Genomic DNA, 19,577 nt, shown 5'->3' on the forward strand with positions numbered 1-19,577 from the left:
ATTTAAATAAATGAAACAACTCATGATCAAGCTAGATTTTGTACTTTTATTGAAAGACTTGCAAACAGCACAAGTTACATAGGGACAGAATAGTGGATGTATAGACTTGTTCAGGAAAAAAGCACAGAACCTGGTATTAGATACCAGTATATCCAAAAGCAGAATGGAATTCATAAAGGCTTTTATACATGATAAAAAGGAGAAAATTTAGACAGCCCTGTCCAATAAACAGCAGCCTACCAAATGATTGTGTCCACAAAACTGGAGAAAAATGAAAACAAACTTTCTGGGAAAAACTTCTTCTTTGAAAAAAGAAGAGGAAAATTGTGTGTGTGTGTGTGTGTGTGTGTGTGTGTGTGTGTGTGTTTTACTGCAAAGCCTTTATACAGTATCTTGCGTCTAAAGATTTTTCCCCAGCCCTTTAACAGGTGTGGAGCATTTAGTGACAGTTCAAGTTTAAATACATCAAATAATAAAACAAGTCTCAATCTCCAGCGGCCAATGGAAAGGCTTCATCAGCTCCATTTGGCATATTTCTTTACAACTGTGTGACCGCAAGCTCACGATCTTGCAGCCTCACTATAGAATGAATAGCTACATAAATTAAAAGGAATGAAAAATAATGCAATGGGACGATTTGAAAAAAGTAAACGCCTGTTTGGATATGAGGAATCACACAGCATGGGAGTAGAGCAACCCAGGTCTTTGTGTGTATTTACAGTTTGTAGGGAATAATGCAAATCAGAACATTTCCTTGGGTACTAACTCTCACTAATAGCTGACAGTTAGCTTGTGTAGATTCATAATTTGCAAACTGTGCTGAGTACTTGATTCCAGTATGAGGAGGTTGTGTGGTGAGCATTCATGCATACAATCTGGACTTGCAATCCAAAAAATTTTTTCGAGAGAGAGGTACAGTACACTACTCTCAATAAACTCTAGTCATGAGAGTATTTGAATGCCAAAAGGAGATTTCTCTTTTCCAGTATTCTCAATATGAACGCACAGCCACAGAGCAAGTGGATGATGCTTCTGGGTGATACAGAGTCTTTAAACCCTCCAGTTTAAACTATAAATCCGATGTTTGGGTGTTGTGTATTGCATCATGCAACCTGCTTCATAGGCCCCTGCCCATCCCAGCTCTGGGGGACTGGCTGGAACGGGCAGGATCCCTCTGTCCATCCCTGTCCTCCTGCTCTCCTGCAGCCTGGGGTGAGGATTGCGTGGGTGGGGAGGGTGGGGGATATGAGGGAGGAGGGATAGTAAGGCGAGGGAGAGATGGTAGCGCAGGCCTGGGAGAGGTTGGAAGCGGTGGAGGAGTGGCCGAGGTCCCAGCTGAGGGGTGTTGAGAGGAGCGTGCGCGGGAGGTGGCAGGTGATGCATGTGTGCTCCGGGCACGCGGTGGTTCAGCGGGGCAGTCACTGATTTGCTCTAGCAGCGAGGGCATGTCTCCCTCAATCTTCTCCAGCACGGCAGCCATTTGTTTTTCTATCTGCTCGATCACACTGTCCATTTGCCAGTCGCTCGTAGTGCTGCCTCCACCTCCTCCATGCTGTAGCCCAGTCCCGTACATCCCCACCGCTCCAGTTGTATATAGGGAGCTGTATGGACTCCCATACGTCCCTGCTATCCCCATCCCTACAGTCCCAATGTCTGGGTTGTACGGTGTGGCATGACGGCCCAAACTAGCAGAACTGCCTACTGCATAACAACCCTGTCCTGTTGCAGGACCTGCCCTTGCTATGCTAAACTCAGCGCTGTGTCTGTCGGTTCTCCTGGCATCTCTATCCCTTCTACCCACAGGGCTAGCATCACCCCTTAACCTAACTCCTAGTCCTACATCCACCCCAGCTCCTGGCCCTATTGCTGGAGTGACTGATGCTGCCACTGACCTCTCAGCCACTGCCTCAGGTACTTGTGTCTGACACCAGCTACCATCAGTCTCATCCTTCTGCTCCCTCTGCATGGCTGGCCTCTTCTCTGGTGAGGCTGTTGCACCAGCAGAGCCTGTGGTTGGAGGCCCATGGAGCGTTGCAGCCATCTTACGTTTGCTGCTGGGATCAGGGGAGGTCGATGTGCATTTTTTGTCAAGGCTACTGCCTGAAAAACCATCTGACAGCTTGGACTGGTCAGCCGTCATCACAGGGGATGGTTTGCATTCTGGAGCAACTTTATTTTGACCCAAATTGGCAGCCATTTTCCTGGTTGCTTCACCTGGTGCTTTCTTTGCACCAACCTTATCAGGCTGGTCCTGTGCGACTCTGTGCTGACAGAGAGACTCTTGAATATCTGATGGGGAAGTTCCTACAGATGGGCCTATGCTCATCTTTACCACATCCTGTTTTTCTCTGACCTTACCCCTTCCCTCATCCTGATCCATACCTGGTGGTGTGCTTTCAACAGTGACCTCTAAAGACACACTACTGGACGTCACCCCTCCATCACTCGTCCCTTTGTCTCCCTCATCACTTGTCCCCTGGGATACACCTCCTTCACCATCTCCTGCCTCTTCACTGCCCTGAACCTCGGCTGAACTGTCAATCAGTGCCTCTGAATTCTTCAAGCGTTGCATGAAGGTGGTGACACGGATCGCTTTCTGCAAAACAGACAGAGGAGAAGAAAAAGGAGAGAAGGATAGCAGTGTAAACAGAATTAGATTTACAGTATATTGCTTTTTCCATTAACACACCTATTGACTTGTATCCCTAAAAGAAAACAAACTCTGACACTACAGTTGGTTATGGCAAAGCATAAAAAATAAGCTTTGAAGACAAGCACTTGACAAAAAGCCTGTCAAGGCACCGTGATTAAGCATCATCTAACTAAGCGCAGAGATGCGATTTATGTGAAGTGAACAGTGCAGTAAGATTAGTGCCAGTGGTTTACTTCCAGGAGGCTATGACATACTGTACCCTGGTTTAAATCAATCTCAAGACTCACTCTCCACAAACCACTCCTTGACTGCTTGTTGACTGGAAAAGGCAAGAGCCCAGATAAGTGTAAATCTCCTTCTCTTTCATTCTTACACCCATCTGACTCCTTAAGATCTGCAAACACCAAAGCAGGTAGGGAAAATGCGTGAGCTTAGAAGTTGTTTCTAAACCAGGGAATTGATTCTCTGGAAGTGAAAAGCCATTTGGACATAGAAATGTAACTGAATACAATATGGCTCGACTGAGCAGCTTCAGTATACAGTAGCCTCAAGTATGACTTGAATGTAACATTGAAACCAGTATGGGGAGATGAGCCAGGATTCACGTAAGAGGAATGACAGAGGGCCTGACAGTTCAAATCACTGCAGTTCAACAGTCCACAGTGGCCTATATCCCTTGTATCCTTTCCATTTCTCCCTCTCCTTATCTACACAAATATAAAAACTAGACAAGCAATGAGTAAACCTTCTTCCCTGTTACTGATCATTATCTTGTTTTTACCAATCTGGTTTCATAGACTAGTGCAGATGAGGAGTAAGAAAGGAGCAGAGTGGGCCACTTTGAACATCTGGGTCTAATCCAATGAAGAAAAGTGGGGCAGAGTGGATGGATCTCTTCTGGGACAGTCAGAGTGACAGTGGGCAGGAACAGAGCTTATGAGAAGAATTTCACCGGTCCAAACATGATCAATACATCTCAAGGCTGACTGAGCTTCAACTGGTAGCGTTTTCTCATTGATTGGTTTTTATAGACAAATCTACTTGGAGAAACCTCTTTTGAATTCATGAGGATACTCATTAGAGAGATGTTTTGTTTTTAAATCATGCCAGACTGAAGGTGAGTTTCAGCCCATGCTCTGTCCTTCCACTCTCCCTCATAATGAACTACAATACCTTCAACTCCTGGGTACCACATGGGGAAAGAGAGAAGAGGGTTATAACTGTTACTTATGATGTAGGCACTGCCATCTCGAATTCTTCCTTCTTGGTCTTCTGCATTCACAACTCCAGGACATCCTTATGACCATCGCCACATCATTTGCAAATTTAAAAATACTTCTGCAGAGTTTTTTCAGAGCTAAAAGTGTATAATGTGTGAGCATCTTATTATTCATAATCACTGGTGTATTATTCACTGTAGTCATCTCTATTATTAGCCTTCATCCTGTTTCTTGTGATTTTCCTTTGCTGCTTATTTGGCTATATTATCATCAACTTCATTTACTGCAACAGAAAGAGAGTGAGAGTGAATTCATACCCGCCATTTGGCCTTTGCAAAGTTCTTCTCAAACTGGGCGCACACACCATCCTTGAGGTTCTTTTCTGACGCACCATTTCCTGCAATCCTGGCATAGGTGACAGACAGATTACAAGTGGGTGCAAACTCTGTTGACGTGTGCCAAAATGTTTGTGCTCTTGTGGTTATGTGCACACAATTACCATTCATGCCAAAGTGCATCCTGCGCAGTGATTCTCAGCATCTGGTCCACGTCCATGAGTCTACAGACGAGCTCCTTAGCTGAGAGAGAAACAGACAAAAGATCAATTGAAGTGGCATCATCTATGATAAGAATTTAGAACAAATATGAATAGGTTGTCTTTTTATAAAATGGAGAACCTAAGTTTCTTCTTCTTAAAGATAACTAAACATTTGGTTGTGAAGGGTGAGACACAATATGGGAATTTTGAGCTATGTGACATTTTACTTAATGCTTTAGTTTAAATTTAGGCTACAGAGCACATAGTAGACTTATTTTCTGAGTACCAGCACATCCAATGCTAACAACTGGGTATTTATTGCCATCGTGTGGTGGAGCTATGCACCTGCAGGTGAAATGTCATCCCAGTATGGAGAATCAAACTCAAAGTCACCAGCAACAATGCGACAAAAGATGATGCGATTATGTAGATCTGTGTTCTCCTCCTCTGTCTCATCATAAAAGGGAGGGTTCCCTGACAGGCTGCAACAAGGGGAACATACATAAAGAGACAAAGGATAGGAAGTTATTTTAAATACAACAAACACATAATGAAAATGTCTGTTATCAATGAAACAATGAATTCATCTGCAGTTCAGCTTGTACTGTCCCACTTGTTGAATTACATCTTTGCTTATAGCTGATGAAGACTCACAGTATAAACATAATGACACCCACAGCCCAGCAGTCCACAGGACGACCGTATCGGTGACGAGCCACCACTTCAGGAGCTGAGGGACAGCAAAGAGAAGTGTAGGCATAGAGAGAGAGAGAGAGAGAGAGAGAGAGAGAGAGAGAGAGAGAGAGAGAGAGATTCAAATGGTCTCAGTTTTCATTTATAAACCATCACACCACATAATTCATAATTCTACCCTGCACAGACAAGAGCTCCCTTTTGCACTCTCTCCTTCTCTCATTCCTTTCCCATCAGGGCCTCTGTTCCCTTTCCTTATTTATTTGTCTAATTACTCCGCTCAGCATTATGAATAACTGTCCTGACCTTTCACTGGAGAGAACCAGGCCAAAGCATAGTTCTGCACTCCAAGTTGCCCTCGCATGAACCGCAGAGAGAGGAATGAGACAGTGCACAGGAGATCAGAGGATATGAAAAGAAAGGAGGAGTGGGAGGAGGAGGGCGAGAGTTAGATGCTGTCAATTCTGCGTATGTGTTTCACTGGATTTCATGTTGGTTTTTCACCGTAAGAGTTTACCTTTGAGAGATTATGATCTCCAAAGGTAGAATGCTGTAAAGAACTCAGAAAGGTAAAGTACAGGCCTATATTCACAACAGAGGGTACAGCTGATGGAAGGCCATGGAAGTGGACAAGAGACTGAGAAAAACGGAGAAGTAAAGATATATACAAAAAATACAGAACCACAGATAGTGATAGAGTATCCTACCCAGGTATTCTGGTGTTCCACAAGGTTCTGTGATGGGCCCGTTCTCAAACCTGGACAGGTAGAAATCTCGCAGAACTACTTTGTTGTGGTTGTTTTCTGTGTAGTACATCAGGTTTTCCAGCTAAACAAAATAAAGGAAATAATAAGTGCTCTTGTACAAATACACACAGACTGAAGTCCCATTCAGACTGCCATGGGAATACATGGGAATTGATACCAGTGGAAATTCAATTAACACCCCTGCAGGCTGAAAAGAAATCTCAGCGATGATGCCACATCCTTTGGCTGTTCAACCAGTTTGGGGCATGTGGAAAATTCCTCTGCAACACCATGGTAGAGTGAGCAATTACCTTTTCTTTTATTACTTGGCAGACTCTTGACAGGTGACAAGCACAGACTGCACCACATTAACTTACGGGTTAAGTGGCCAGTGAGATCAATGGTGTTCCATAACAAAAAAGTGCTGAATGCTCAAAATAAGTCAGGGGTCTTCCATATAACACTGGTGGATGCTGATGCTGTTAAAACCATTGGTGACTGGGTGGGAGGATGATGGCTGGATGTATAGCAGGTTTTATTATGCTGTCACTTACAAACATTGTTTTTACGGGAGCCTGTGTGAGGCATTTTAGCACATGTGCTACATATGAATTTTGTTCTATTTTATGTTCAAGTCTGTGAAACTGACAGCAAGAAGTTATGGATCATCAGTTTAATCCTTACAGTGGTAAAACTGTTAGATGTCTTAAAAATAATCTGATGTCAGTTCTTAACAATGAAGGTACTGAAGAAGAAGGCAAGAGAATGACCAGAAACACACCGACTTGATTCAAGGAAGTATTCATGAAACGTTATTTCTGTACTGACCTGAAATGTAATTTTAATTCAGTTTCATGGGTGCACAGAATATAAAGGTCCTGACCATAAAGACTGGAAAATAATTGCAGCTTCTACCAGTAGGGGGAGTCTGAAGCCCAAGAGATGCTGTAATTCCATCCTCATGAGTTGATAAGGAGGGCTAAAGATATGAATCTGCCTGCATATGAGTGTGCGTATCACTAGAGACTGCATTAAGCCATAAAGACAGTGTTTACTCCCTTGTTAAATATATTATCAAATGTCGAGTCATTAACTAAGATGGCAGCGAGTGCAATGCTTTTATGTGTCCGTAGAGATTCTTCTGGACATATACTGGAAATTGCTTTCTGGGGTGTGGCAGCAAACACAGCCAAGATAAACTCTACTCCAACTCTATAAATCTTTTTCTTATCAATCTTACGGTATTTTGAGAAGTACGTCACCTGTTTTTTTTTTTTTTTAAATCTGTTTATGGGACACACACACACACACACACACACACACACACACACACACACACACCATGGCATAATGTGAGGAGAGGAAGTAAGAGAGTGTACCTTTAGGTTCCTGTGAACTATATTGAGGGAGTGTAAGTACGCCACAGCCTCCAGGACTTGTCTGATGACATTGGAGGCGTCTCTTTCTGTGTAATTCCCTTGGTCCAGAATCCAGTCGAATACATCACCTCCTGTGGCACTGCATCCATTCAAACACACAAACAAAAACATCAGCACATACATCACCAAACATACTAATAAAAACTAATGTTAGTTGATGAGACTGTTTACCACCTGTTGCAACACAATAATTCTGTGAGCTTTCGGTAACACAATTATCAAAAGCCCTGCGCTCTTCTTGTCCATTAGTAAAGCAATCTGCTTCTATGTGCCTAAAGCAAGCACTGCTGAGCAATTAAAATTAGAGTATTGGTCATTACTCTAAAAGACTTGGTTAACTCTGGAAAGTGTATAAATGATGACGGGTGATCATCACGCATCGCCCTCAGCAGAAGGACTATTGCTTGGCCAAAAAAGTGAGCTACAAACAGACACCAACACACAAACAGACTGATGCACACACACTGATGACTGCAGCTGCTCTGAGTGCAGTTTGTCTCTCTTTATTTCAGCATCAGAAGGGAAACACTTTGTCCTCCCAGCTTCAATCAATGTTACTGCTTTGAAATAAAGTTACAAATGTTGAAACTGCACTTGTCACAAATGACGCGGAGTGGGCCCGCTCTGGCGTATCGATCCCGAGCTCTCTGCAGAGACCCTATTATGGCATAGCAGAGTTTCAGGAGCACTGAGTAATGTGGAGTGTTACTAAGAGCAAATATCTCATAAAATCTAACACCTTCCTTTGTTGCTAAGGGGAGCAACAGAGCACACAGTAATAAGACAGCAGACTCAACCCCTACCCTCCAACTGATGGATTTGTGTGTGCTATGGTACATGGAGGCACATGCACGATTAAGACACACACACTCTAAAACACACATAGTCATGAATGCTTACCCAAGAAAGATAAATAGTGAAACAGTACAAGAAACACATACAGTTCCTGGATGATGAAGTACTCTTTCCGGGTCTCGAATGTGTCTATCAGCTGAAGGATGTTTGGGTGGTTGACCCTGGAACCGCACAAAGGATTCACAGACTGTAACCTCACGAAAGTGAAGGGTCACACATGAACGTGAAAGATGCTAACCATTCGCTGGCTTTTGAATAGTCTTATGCAGAAAGAAGATTATGTGGTTGCAAATCTCTTTAGCTGGGTGGATACTTCAAAAACAGTGCAAAGCAGAAGTTACAAACACTTGAGCTTACATAATTATCGAGGGTTACTACATGGATCGTGTGACTGGAAATATGAACAGAAATTTCAAATAAGGAAACATTCGCTCATTCTCCCCTCCCCCCTCCCTCTCTCCACCCCTCAATCATACATCCATCTGTCCACAGACTGACTGCGTACAATTTCAGGATCATGATTTCGTTCTTGGCAGCCTTGCGGACTTTCCTGCCGTCTTTCTTGAGGAATTTCTTGCAGACAAACACCTTGTCTGTCTGTCTGTCCTTGGCCAGGCACAGCTCGCAGAACTCCTTCCTACGCAAGAACAACAACAACAACAAAAAAAAAAGACAGACAGACAGAGAAAGGCAGAAAAGGTAAATATAATGTTAAAGCATAAAAGAAGAGTAGATGCTTTGGAGAGACACAGCATGAGATTCAAATCAGGGAGACAAAGTGCACTGGCTGTTTTGGTGAAATACAGTGAAAGAATTTAATTGGAGGGAGAGTCGTTGGGTAAAATAAAAGGGTCAGGAAATGGGTCGATTGCTGCCATCCACTGGGTATCATCTGGATTTAAGCCTTTGAGGCATAGGGCACTTCACCCAAATGGATTTTTTGAGAAGCTGTGTGATGCAAAATTAAAAATTAACCTATGTCTCACATAATATCTTTACTGCCCAATAAATATTATTATCAGAAAATTTCTTTACTAGAAAACAAAGCAATGAGCACATATTTTAGCTTCAACACAGCCTTGCCATCTCTATCTTCCTTGGTTTTTCATAAAATAAGGATGAGCACATATCCAGCAAATGTGTGCACTTAATTCTGACTTAATGTGTGTGCGTGTGTGTGTTATATAAAAGATGAGCAGAAATCTCTCAGGCCAGATGCTGATGTTGCCATATGGCTTCTTACACTGATTGGCGTGTGTGTGTGTGTGTGTGTGAGTGTGTGTGTGTGTGTGTGTGTGTGTGTGTGTGTGTGTGCGCGCGCACGTGTGTGTGTGTGTGTGCCTTCAATGTGTCAAGGAGAGGTGTTCAGGGGAAGAAAACAGCCAGTACCCGGCCAATCAAGAGCAAGAGTGATTTTCACAGCTCTTTGAAAATATGTCCAAAAGATTCTTCTCAGGCGTGACACAATATTCAAACTGCCTAAAAAAAATTAAAATAAAAGACTTCCAACAGTGTGTTTCATGAACTGCTAAAAAAAAATATACAGACAATTGGTTGGCTAAAATTTGAAAAATGTGTCTCTTTAGTCTGTTACGCACGAGCCTCATGCTATTACCTTCTGTCACTCCTTCAGTGAGAGCGTTTGATATGCCAAACCAAATCTGCAGGGGAAATGTATCCAATTCAATTTGAAATAATTCATGAAAAGAATAAAGATGAAAGATTATTTGGGAATACTGGATTGAGCCCATGAATTCTACATGGGCGAGGAGAAAGACAATAGAGCTTTATGGTACTTACGCTCGTAGGACCTGTCCAATCTCGTACTTGTCTGTGACATCAGACAAGCTATCGTAAGTCCGCCCATCTCGCAGGGCAAGGCACCCAAATGGCATGACGGCATTCACCTACGAAATAAAGAAAAAGACATTTCAGTCATTGCTCTACAAAGGGCTGAAGTGAAGCTTACAATAATTTGATGACACCTTTAGGTAACAGACAGATAAAGGGATTGCAGAGCAGCACGGGCAAGCATGTTAAAGAGGAGAGGTACTGATGAAACATTACGAAAGCTTCCAATGGTTAGAGTGAAATACACCAGGAGTGCCGTTACTATTAGCCATGAAAATATACAGTACATTGAAGAACCACAGATACAGCCAAGTCAACTTCTGAACAAATCTGGATTCTAACACTTCTGGCAGCCTGGTTGCGTGCCAGCCTTGTCAACAGATACTAAGCTACCCACTAAGCTTCTCTCAACTCTGCTAAAGTCTGCAGATTCTGTGCAACGTCTGTCAAGTTCAAGTTAAACTTTATTTATAAAGGGCAGCGTCCCTGTGTCCCAAAAGCAGCTGGCTTCTTCAGCAATCACTGGTGACCCTGTGTAACACTGACAGCACTGGATATTAATGACAGGAAAATTTGTTTTTTGTTTGGAGTTTGTGTGTGTGTGTGTCTGTGTGTGTGTGTAAACTTGGATTTGTCTTCTGATCTAGATCAGTGGTTTTAAACTTGCTCACTCAGAATGACTTTTAATTCCTCTTTTCACTATAACTCTGTTAGCACTGTGCCTGAAAATGCACTTCATAAGCAAAAAAAAAAAAAAAGTCCATTCCAATGATTACGTACAGTATGTATACTATATATATATGTGTGTGTTTCACCAGCACATTCTTCTTATCATATCCACCCTAAAATAACTTGTGACCCCACAGGAGGTCCCAAACGCCCAGGTAGAAAATCAAGGATCTAGATAGTGAATCAGCAATCGATATACCATCTCACCACAGTCCTCAGGCAATCCTCACCCACATCCTTTAACACTCCATCTACTGTAGGAGACAGATTCCCTGAGAAGGTTCAGCCATCTATCCTCAAGATCCTATCTCCTGTCCTAAATACCTGACAAAACTCAACCTGTTGGATGATTCGTTTCTATTGGTTGGACTCTCCCTCAGTAGAGATACCTACTTACAGTTTATCTTCTGTCTCTGTGGGGGCTTGGGAGAATCAAGACATATCCATGGAATTGACCAAGTCAGGAAATATGTGGTAGGAGGGAATGGGACATTTGAGAGGGAGCTTTGATTAATGTGAGCAATGCTAGAGGCAGTTAGTAATGCCGTGAAGACGACTTCAGAGGAAGACAGAGGAACTGAGAGAAGTAGAGAACATGATGTGAGGAGTAAGAATCAAAAGACAATTGAATTCTCAGAGGTAACGGCATTTTGCCAGCACTAATTTAGGATTAAGAATGAATATCAATGATGTAAAAATCCTCACTCTCTTTCTCTATGTGTGTGTGTGTGTGTGTGTGTGTGTGTGGGTGTGTTTGTGTGTGTGTGTAGCATCACCACTGTGATAGGGCCAGAGGTGCTTCTGATCTATGGTGGAGGAGGGGCAACAGACTACTGTGTAATCCCAGTGCTGGCCCTAATCTCTAATCTGCACCCCCTAATCCAGAGTGCTGGGATACACTGTGTGTGTATGTGCATGCATGCATGAGCGTGTGCGGATCTGAGCAAGGGCAAAGGTTGATGAAGATATGTCACGTGTGCAGATATGAGTTTGAGCAGAAGGGTGTGTGTGTGTGTGTGTGTGTGCGTGTGTGTGTGTGTGTGTGTGTGCGTGTGTGTGTGTGCGTGTGTGTGAGTGAGTGCATGTGTGTCCATATGTGCGTCCTTGTGTGAGTGTAATGCCCCAGTGAGACTGTGGGGAATTTAGTGGTGGATTGAAAAGGCCTAGTTTTACCAGAAGATTATATAAGCACAACAACATTCCCATAACAAGGTCCAGGACAGTGAAGGTGAAGGCCGGTGTGACGTGAATGGAACACATCCATCCCTGTGGGAACAGCATGTGCAGACTGAAATATAGTGACAACTGCCAAGCACAAAATGTCATTTATCAGCAAGGGTCGGCAGATACGCCCACCAATAACTTTTTAAGATGCTGCCACTTGAGCACTGTGGCTCTACGTTTTTTATTTTTTTTTGCCTGCTCTAAAACTCTATCCCTGCTGGCCACCACACTAACTTTAAAGAGACACTCCCCAACTTTGTGAGAGTGCCCCCACTGTTGGTGTTTCAAAGCTCACCACAAGCCACAGTTGATTTTCACAACATCAGCAGTGACCTGGGAACAATGTTGGGGCTTTGCTGGAGCCATTATAAAGTCACTGCATGTATCTTTAAGTCTTTATAGTAACATCAATGTTTTTGGCAAACCTTCGTCCCGTTTCTCCACAGTCAGGATGGGTTTAACTTTAGTCTTACTTCTCTTTTTATTATTAATTCCCTGGATGCTTTTCATAAAGAATATCAGATAACAGTGTGTTTTAGGTGTGAAGATGAGTTTATGGTCTGTCCTTTCTTTTATATACAAATATATGTTTGTCCTCCTTCTCTTGTGTCACTAGTGATTGTTTCTCACCCTAAAAACTCAGATGCCTCAAAAACACCATACCTGCAGAATACTGAGTCAGTATGAACCTTGAAGTTGGCGGAGAGTAGGAGGCAAGATGGGAGGATATGAGAAGAAAAGAGATGATAAAGGAAGAGTGGAAAAGATGGGCGATGAGGAAAGAGGTGAGAAACAATGGGAACAGAAAGGCAAGGAGAAAGGTACACTGTGACTAAGTGAAAAGGTGGATAGAGAAAATACTGCACATGAGAACAAAGTGTAAAACACAGAACTGCAGAGGCAGATTGAGAGTACCTCTCAACCTCACAGCTTCACAACTATGTGCGTGTGAATGTTTTCACAGGTGAATGTGTGTGTGTGTGTGTGTCTGTAAGCACATGTGGGTGCATGCAGGTATGTGCCAACAGGCTATGTGTGATAATGCATTGTGTGACTCATTTTAATAAGTGTATGAAGGGCTGTCCCCGAAGTCAGAAAAGCACTTGAAGGCATGCTGACAGGGCAAAGTCTCTTCAAAACAAATTCACAGCATACATTCTGAATATCTGCTAGACTAGTGAAGGTGGCACAGTATCAGAGATAAAATGAGCATCAACACTGATCACACAGCAGATCACAGCTGCTTTGAATCAACACGACTTGGCACTGTGTTCTGGGAGATTTGACATTTGGATGGCAGAAATTACTAATGTTTTCAAACACAATTTTAAAAAAGATCTGCAGTGAGCAACCACTGTCATGTTTGTTGGAATATTTAATTTATCCTCAATGTACATAGCGAACCTGTCACTGACTGATCAGGTGATGTGACTGTTTATATATTATTTTCTGTAATGATGAAGTATGTCCAACTGGTAAATGTGGCATTTTTTGTCAATTCTATCCTTTCAGGATGAAACGTAAAGGGTGCTTTCACCATACTCTGTTACCCAGATTGAGATATTAATAATATATTTTGAAAAAAGTAAACATTATGGATTTCAGATTTAAAGGTCATGTTTATGTCACTGTCAAGGCCGAATGAGCTTTCTGAAAGGCAGTGAGGGTTCGTCTAACTTCAGTGTTTAAAAAATGAGTCAGTGTTTCTGAGATTGTGTCGGTACCTCAATTCCAACACTGCCCCTCTGATGGATACTTACTTGTTTGCTTGCAGGTCTGGAGGATGCTGTTAACTTAGCCCTCCACCACACACTTCAACACCTAGAGTCACCTAACACCTACGCCTGCATCCTATTCATCAGCTTCAGCTCGACCTTCCATATAATAAAACCGGTCAATCTCTTTGTAAACTGGCGGACATGAATATTGACCCCTGCATATGCCACTGGATCGAGAGCATCTTCTCCCTCTACCTTAACCCCTTCACATCCCACCGCAGCTCAGTCACCATTCTTAAATATGAAGACTGTCATGACCGTGAGCAGATCGCTCAAAAAGTCACTTGATGCCTTGATAACAACCTCCAGCTCAACATATCTAAAACACAAGAACTCATTATAGATTTCAGGCACAGACAATCTCCCCAAAACTCCCAAACACGTCTCAGGGGAGCAACACACTGAAATTGCACATCAATACAGACCACATTACCAAAATAAGCCCTGTTTGTTTCGCAGACAGCTTAAAAGATTCATGGTGAAACAAAGCCTCCAACTTCAGTTTTACACAGCCATCGTTGAGCGCACACTCACCTCATCCATAACCTCATGCTCAAATGCCAAAAACTGCACTGTGTGTCAATAAATCATCCAAGATTATTGACACCTTCAGTTGAATATTTTTATCACGAACGTACAATCAAAAGAGCAACGCTGGATGCTTAAAAATCAAGTCCTGCTCATACAGTGCTGACTGTCAAAAGTGGTCCAGACAACTGGTCACTTTGACATGACAAAACCAAAATTAAGCTGTGAAATATCAAATGGATCGTGACTCACTTCACTCATACAATCTGAATAAAAGTCTGCCTACATCATTATGAAAAAGGATGTGGAGATGCTCTCACGGGATATAAAATGAAGAATTATTGACAGTTTTCTCATTTGTAGCATATTTTCCCCATGTCTTTGAAACGCATGCCCATTAATGCACACGGGCACACGCAGACTCAGGTGTGAAGGCACATCGAGCTATCTGAGACATCACACTTTACCTCCAGCACCTTAAATCAAATTGCCTCTGCATGTCTCCGTGTCTGAGTGTGTCTGTGTGCTTGTTCACAAGTGTTGTGTTTAGGCTGCAGCAAAGCTCAGAAATGAATCAAATGGAATAGAATATCTTTTTATCAGCTCAGAGGGGAAGTGTTTCAGAGGTTCTCGGCGTCAAGGTTATTCTAAGAAAATCTGCTATTTACTGGCACTCATCTCTTTAGCCATCCTACCCTATTAAGCCCATGCTCAGTCCAACAGGGAAAAAAAACAGAGAATAATGGTGCATTTTGCAGCTCATTGCTAAATACAATATGCAAACAGCATGACATACTGAGGAAAAGCAAGCCTATCACAGTAGTAGTATATGTTCTGTGTGGCGAGCTGCCGTGACTAGTTTGGCTTTTGATGTGCCTCCATTACAGAAAGCTGAGAATAATTGCAAATGTACAGTATGTAAAGTAAATATTTCATCAACTGCTGCGCGAAGCTGTTTTTGCACTGTCTGTCTGTGTTATCAGTCAAGTGGTTAGGTGCGTCAGTGTGTCCTTGTCACACAGACGATGCACATCGATAAATCAACAACATTGTCATTATCGGCACCACCACGACCCAAATCCTGATATCTGCAAAATGTGATTAAATGATGCCGCATCGGCTTTGTTAAGAGGTGACACTAGATCCGTGGTATGATAAGATGAACTACAACAGTACGCATGTGAGTGTGTGAGTGTGTGTGTGTGTGTGTGTGTGTGTGTGTGTGTGAAAAATATACTAACAAGTATGCCAATGTTTGCCTCAGGAGAAGAGTCAGAGCAGCAAAGGATCTGTGACGGACCTCAGGTTACTTCCGCCTGTGCGAACAAGAGATGACAGGCCTCGCATGTCAGACTCCATGTGAGTGCTAACCACCTAGGTTATAAACATGTACACACACAGACACACACTTACACACAACTGCACAGCCTCCACAAAGACCATGCATGTGCATTCATACAGTATGTAAGCACACACACCATACAGCTCAGTGCTCCTCAGTATACGAGTGTCCTCACGTGACAAAGAGCATACAGAACATAATGTATGTGTCCCTCATTAGTGTTTGACGTGTCACTCCGCCTGTGTCATGGCAGCATGGACACAGGTGTGCGATTCTACAGGAATAACATGTTATCCTTTCAACCAGACAGCGGGATCGCTTCACTTAAAAGCCTCTTTGTCTTTCCCTGCCTCTCTTGCTTTCTCCCCTTTCTTTTTCGTTGTCCTTCTTGCACCTTTCCTTGCCTCTGAGTGGCTTTCATCTCATCGTTTTCCCTCGCCCAACGTCGTCTTAGTGCAACTCTAGTCCGAGAGGTTTAATCATGGCAATTCCTCACCGAGATGGGGGGTGGGGGTGGGGTGGGGGGGCATCACGGGTTACGACTGATGTGGCAACCCTTGATGTTGTTGCTACTAACACTAATGGGAATAACATAGAGGAAGATTCTGGACAGGTTTGCCATTCCTGTACTTTACCACCACTTATCCAGCTGCACTATCCCCTTAGTGTGTGTATATGAGCAAAATAAATTAAATAAATACATTTCAGAGACACTCACACATGGACACGCACCTTCAGTGTAATGTCCCCAAATCCCTCTTTGGAGTAATTAAGCCCACCATCCAGTTTCCCGCTTTTAATAAGATTAGTAAGAACACTTGCACATGTATTTGCCGTCACCTTGATAATCATTTGTGTTTCTTGTGTGCAAATCCGTGTGTATCTCTACATCTGTGTTTAACAAGACAGGACAGCTGTAGCCTTATTTCCTTATTGATCAATCAAGACCACACATAAATTACTTAGTTACATAGAAAAAACATGGCCAAAACTGACTTTCTACCCAGCATCTAGGGTTTAAAATTTCATTAGATTCAAAACCTTATGTAAGAATTGCACCGAGTGTAATTAGAAAATAATAGCACAATGAATATTCTAGACACAGCTGAAAGCACTTTCATATTGTCATTAATATCATTTTGGCCTACAAAACACATTTCCATTAAAAATATAATAGCCTTAAACAGAAATCAGTCCATTGACTCCTTCCGAGCTCATTGCCTGAGTTGAGTGTGTGTTCGATATTGAGCGGCGCCTGAGGTTGGTCCCAGGCCTTATCAGGATGCCGTGACGTGAAAGTGGGGCAAATAAGAGTTGTGAGGACGTGTCAGGGTACACAGGAGAGAAGAGCTGAGAGAGATGAAGAGGAGAAGCAGATGAAAGGCCAACTGTGCTTCTTGAAATCAAGTGTACTACAGGACACAAGAGTGACAAAGACGGGGAATGAATTACTGTTGTGACACACAAACCTTAGTGTTAAGAGTTGCACATGTGTGGATACCATGTAATGACTAGTGTGTGTGTGTGTGTGTGTGTGTGTGTGTTGCGACAACACCCATTACATTTGCTTCTTCCTCTGAGTTCCCGGAATGGGGTATTCTACAAGCTTGTTATAAACACTAATACCCTTATTGCTCACAGAGCAGCTCTCATCTGTGTGTGCGTGAGTGTGTGTGTGTGTGTGTGTGTGTGAGACTGCAAGGCATACACAAAGGTTGGGAACGGGCTTAATAAGGAAACGCTCTAATGAAAATTTATCACATCTGCCGAGAGAGAGGAAGAGAGAGAGAAACCCATTTCCAGATGCAGACACATATAAAATCTACCAAATTCATGTAGTCTCACACACACACATACACACACACACACACACACCCCACACACATGCACACTGGTGTGTCCATCACTTCAGAGGACATTACATAGATTTACATTCTTTCCTGCAGTAATGCGAACCCTGAAGGTATCGTCAGAGATGCTTCCCTCCTCACCTTTCACTCTCTCTGCTCCCTCTCTCCCATCCTGTGTGTCCTCTGTTTCCTGTCCCCTCATTAGGAGAGTGGATCTGTGCAGGCCTTGCACAGTAAGTGTGTCCTCAGGGAGAAGGGCCACAGAATAGCTTTTTTATTTGGATGTAAGTATATGTGTGTGTGTGTGTGTGTGTGTGTCTGTAGCTTACGTAGAATGATGCAATGTCTGGCTGGCGGGCTTGATCTTTTCTGACACCAGAATAGCCTGAGGCAAGACCTGCAGGCACACACATACACACTGCATGTATACAATACACAGACCGAATGGTGGGTAGTGTGCGCTTTTTGAGAGTGTGTGTTAAGTAACTTTTGGACTAAATCTAAGACCGTGCAGATAAGTTGGATATAGTATGCTCATATGTACAAAACTGCACAGACGGAGGCAATAACGAGCTCTTCCTCTCGAATTTGGATGTAAAATCAAAACAGAGAAACAGAGCTCCGCTAGAGAGGGAGAGAGAGAGAGAGAGAGAGAGAGAGAGAGAGAGATGGGGAGGAGAAAAGGAAAGCAATCATAAATATATTATGCAAGTCTATTGCATAAAGCATATACATGCATTTACACATTTTAGACGTCTCTGTCTCATGAGACATGCTGTAGAAATATGTATGAACGACAGCACGAGCTCTCTCTCTCCTTTCAATGACTCTTCTATGTGGTTTTGCATTGTTTCCATGTTGCCGTGCCTTGTCTGTCTTATACTTTCTATCCTGTGTAGTAAAAGCTGTTGTGTAGAATGGCATGCATCATACATCATCATTGCCCTGCACCAAAACCCATGTTTGTGAAGCTTCTAGTGTTCAGTTTGTCTTTAGACTGCGTTGATTTAACTTCCTTTTGAGGCCATAGTTTCGTATTTTTGTTGCACAGGATTGCATTATATCAAAAGGTGCTCCTAATGCTTTGACTCACCCAGATTTTGTCTCACATCCCGGATATGAACACCAGTCATTATTGAGCTGTGAGCACATGTGCCTTCAGAGAATTGTGTGACTCTGCGTGGAGCAAGGACATACAGCAAATACTGCCAGTGTGCAACAGTGAATTCAATACAATTAACAATCAATACTCTCCATTGTTTGCAAGTTTGTGTAACCCCAAGTGTGAAATAGCACAGCTTTCTGCATTTTGGTGAATGCTTAACTGATCTTATCCACCCCGTGAGGCAGCGTTGCACCTGTGCAGCCTCCTGCAGCAGCCAGGTTTTTGTTTGAGGGATTTTTTTTTATTGGTAGTTTGTCTTTTTGACTGTTCCCAATAATGTGGATAAAATTAGCAAACACCACCATTCTCTCTTGATTTTGGCCCTCTATCCCTACTACGCTGCCATTTTCTATCCATGGAAATGAAGATTTCTGAAAATACCTTGCCATGTGGGCTTTGTTGATTTGAAATTGCCTGTTTTGTGCTATAACGAGGATGGGGGAAGAACAGATTTTTGAAAATGCTCATGTGTAATTGTCAGCTTGTCAGCCTTACATTAAAATAGCCACAGCACATCTGCTTGAAAGCAGTGTTAAGGAGCCAGTTGCCTCTTGGATCTCTTGCCCATACATCAGTTTATGTGTCTCAAGACAATTGTACAAACAGAAAACCGTGATCGATCAAGAATATCAGAGCAGCAACTTAGAAATTACCATTATCCCTGGACAACAGGTAGTAATTCTGACCATCTATCGAAAATCAATGTTACACACCCCTGCAGTCATTTGAAAACAGAAAGTCAGATGTTGTTGTTGTTGTTGTCATATTCCATTTGCAGTTGTAGCTCATTTAAAACCAGAAGACAATCCAAACTCTGCAGCCACAGATACTGTCTCACTGTTCCTAAACCTTGTTCTTCATCCTGATGTATCTCTACAGCGTCTTTAAGTGCGAGGAAAACAGTGCTGCTCTCTCTCAAATGTCTTTATTGTCTATGAATCTTCTATTTACACAATGTTCACAAGG

At 42.7% G+C, this 19,577-nt stretch overlaps 1 protein-coding gene across 1 annotated transcript in view; it reads right to left on the reverse strand.

Moving 5' to 3' along the window:
- Positions 1 to 32: 32 nt before the first annotated feature.
- Positions 33 to 19,577, reverse strand: part of camkvl (CaM kinase-like vesicle-associated, like) — a 37,065-nt gene continuing 17,520 nt past the window's right edge. The window contains exons 2-11 of the mRNA XM_076741113.1: positions 9,945 to 10,051; positions 8,650 to 8,781; positions 8,231 to 8,305; positions 7,230 to 7,368; positions 5,812 to 5,932; positions 5,066 to 5,141; positions 4,757 to 4,893; positions 4,373 to 4,451; positions 4,191 to 4,278; positions 33 to 2,596 (exon numbers count right to left, since the gene is read on the reverse strand). Coding sequence (XP_076597228.1) covers positions 1,118 to 2,596; positions 4,191 to 4,278; positions 4,373 to 4,451; positions 4,757 to 4,893; positions 5,066 to 5,141; positions 5,812 to 5,932; positions 7,230 to 7,368; positions 8,231 to 8,305; positions 8,650 to 8,781; positions 9,945 to 10,039 — 2,421 coding nt within the window. The 5' untranslated portion in view covers positions 10,040 to 10,051 and the 3' untranslated portion in view covers positions 33 to 1,117. The remainder of the gene's footprint in view (positions 2,597 to 4,190; positions 4,279 to 4,372; positions 4,452 to 4,756; positions 4,894 to 5,065; positions 5,142 to 5,811; positions 5,933 to 7,229; positions 7,369 to 8,230; positions 8,306 to 8,649; positions 8,782 to 9,944; positions 10,052 to 19,577) is intronic.

Source organism: Chaetodon auriga, chromosome 10, assembly GCF_051107435.1.
Source record: "Chaetodon auriga isolate fChaAug3 chromosome 10, fChaAug3.hap1, whole genome shotgun sequence".
Classification (NCBI taxonomy): Eukaryota; Metazoa; Chordata; class Actinopteri; order Chaetodontiformes; family Chaetodontidae; genus Chaetodon; species Chaetodon auriga.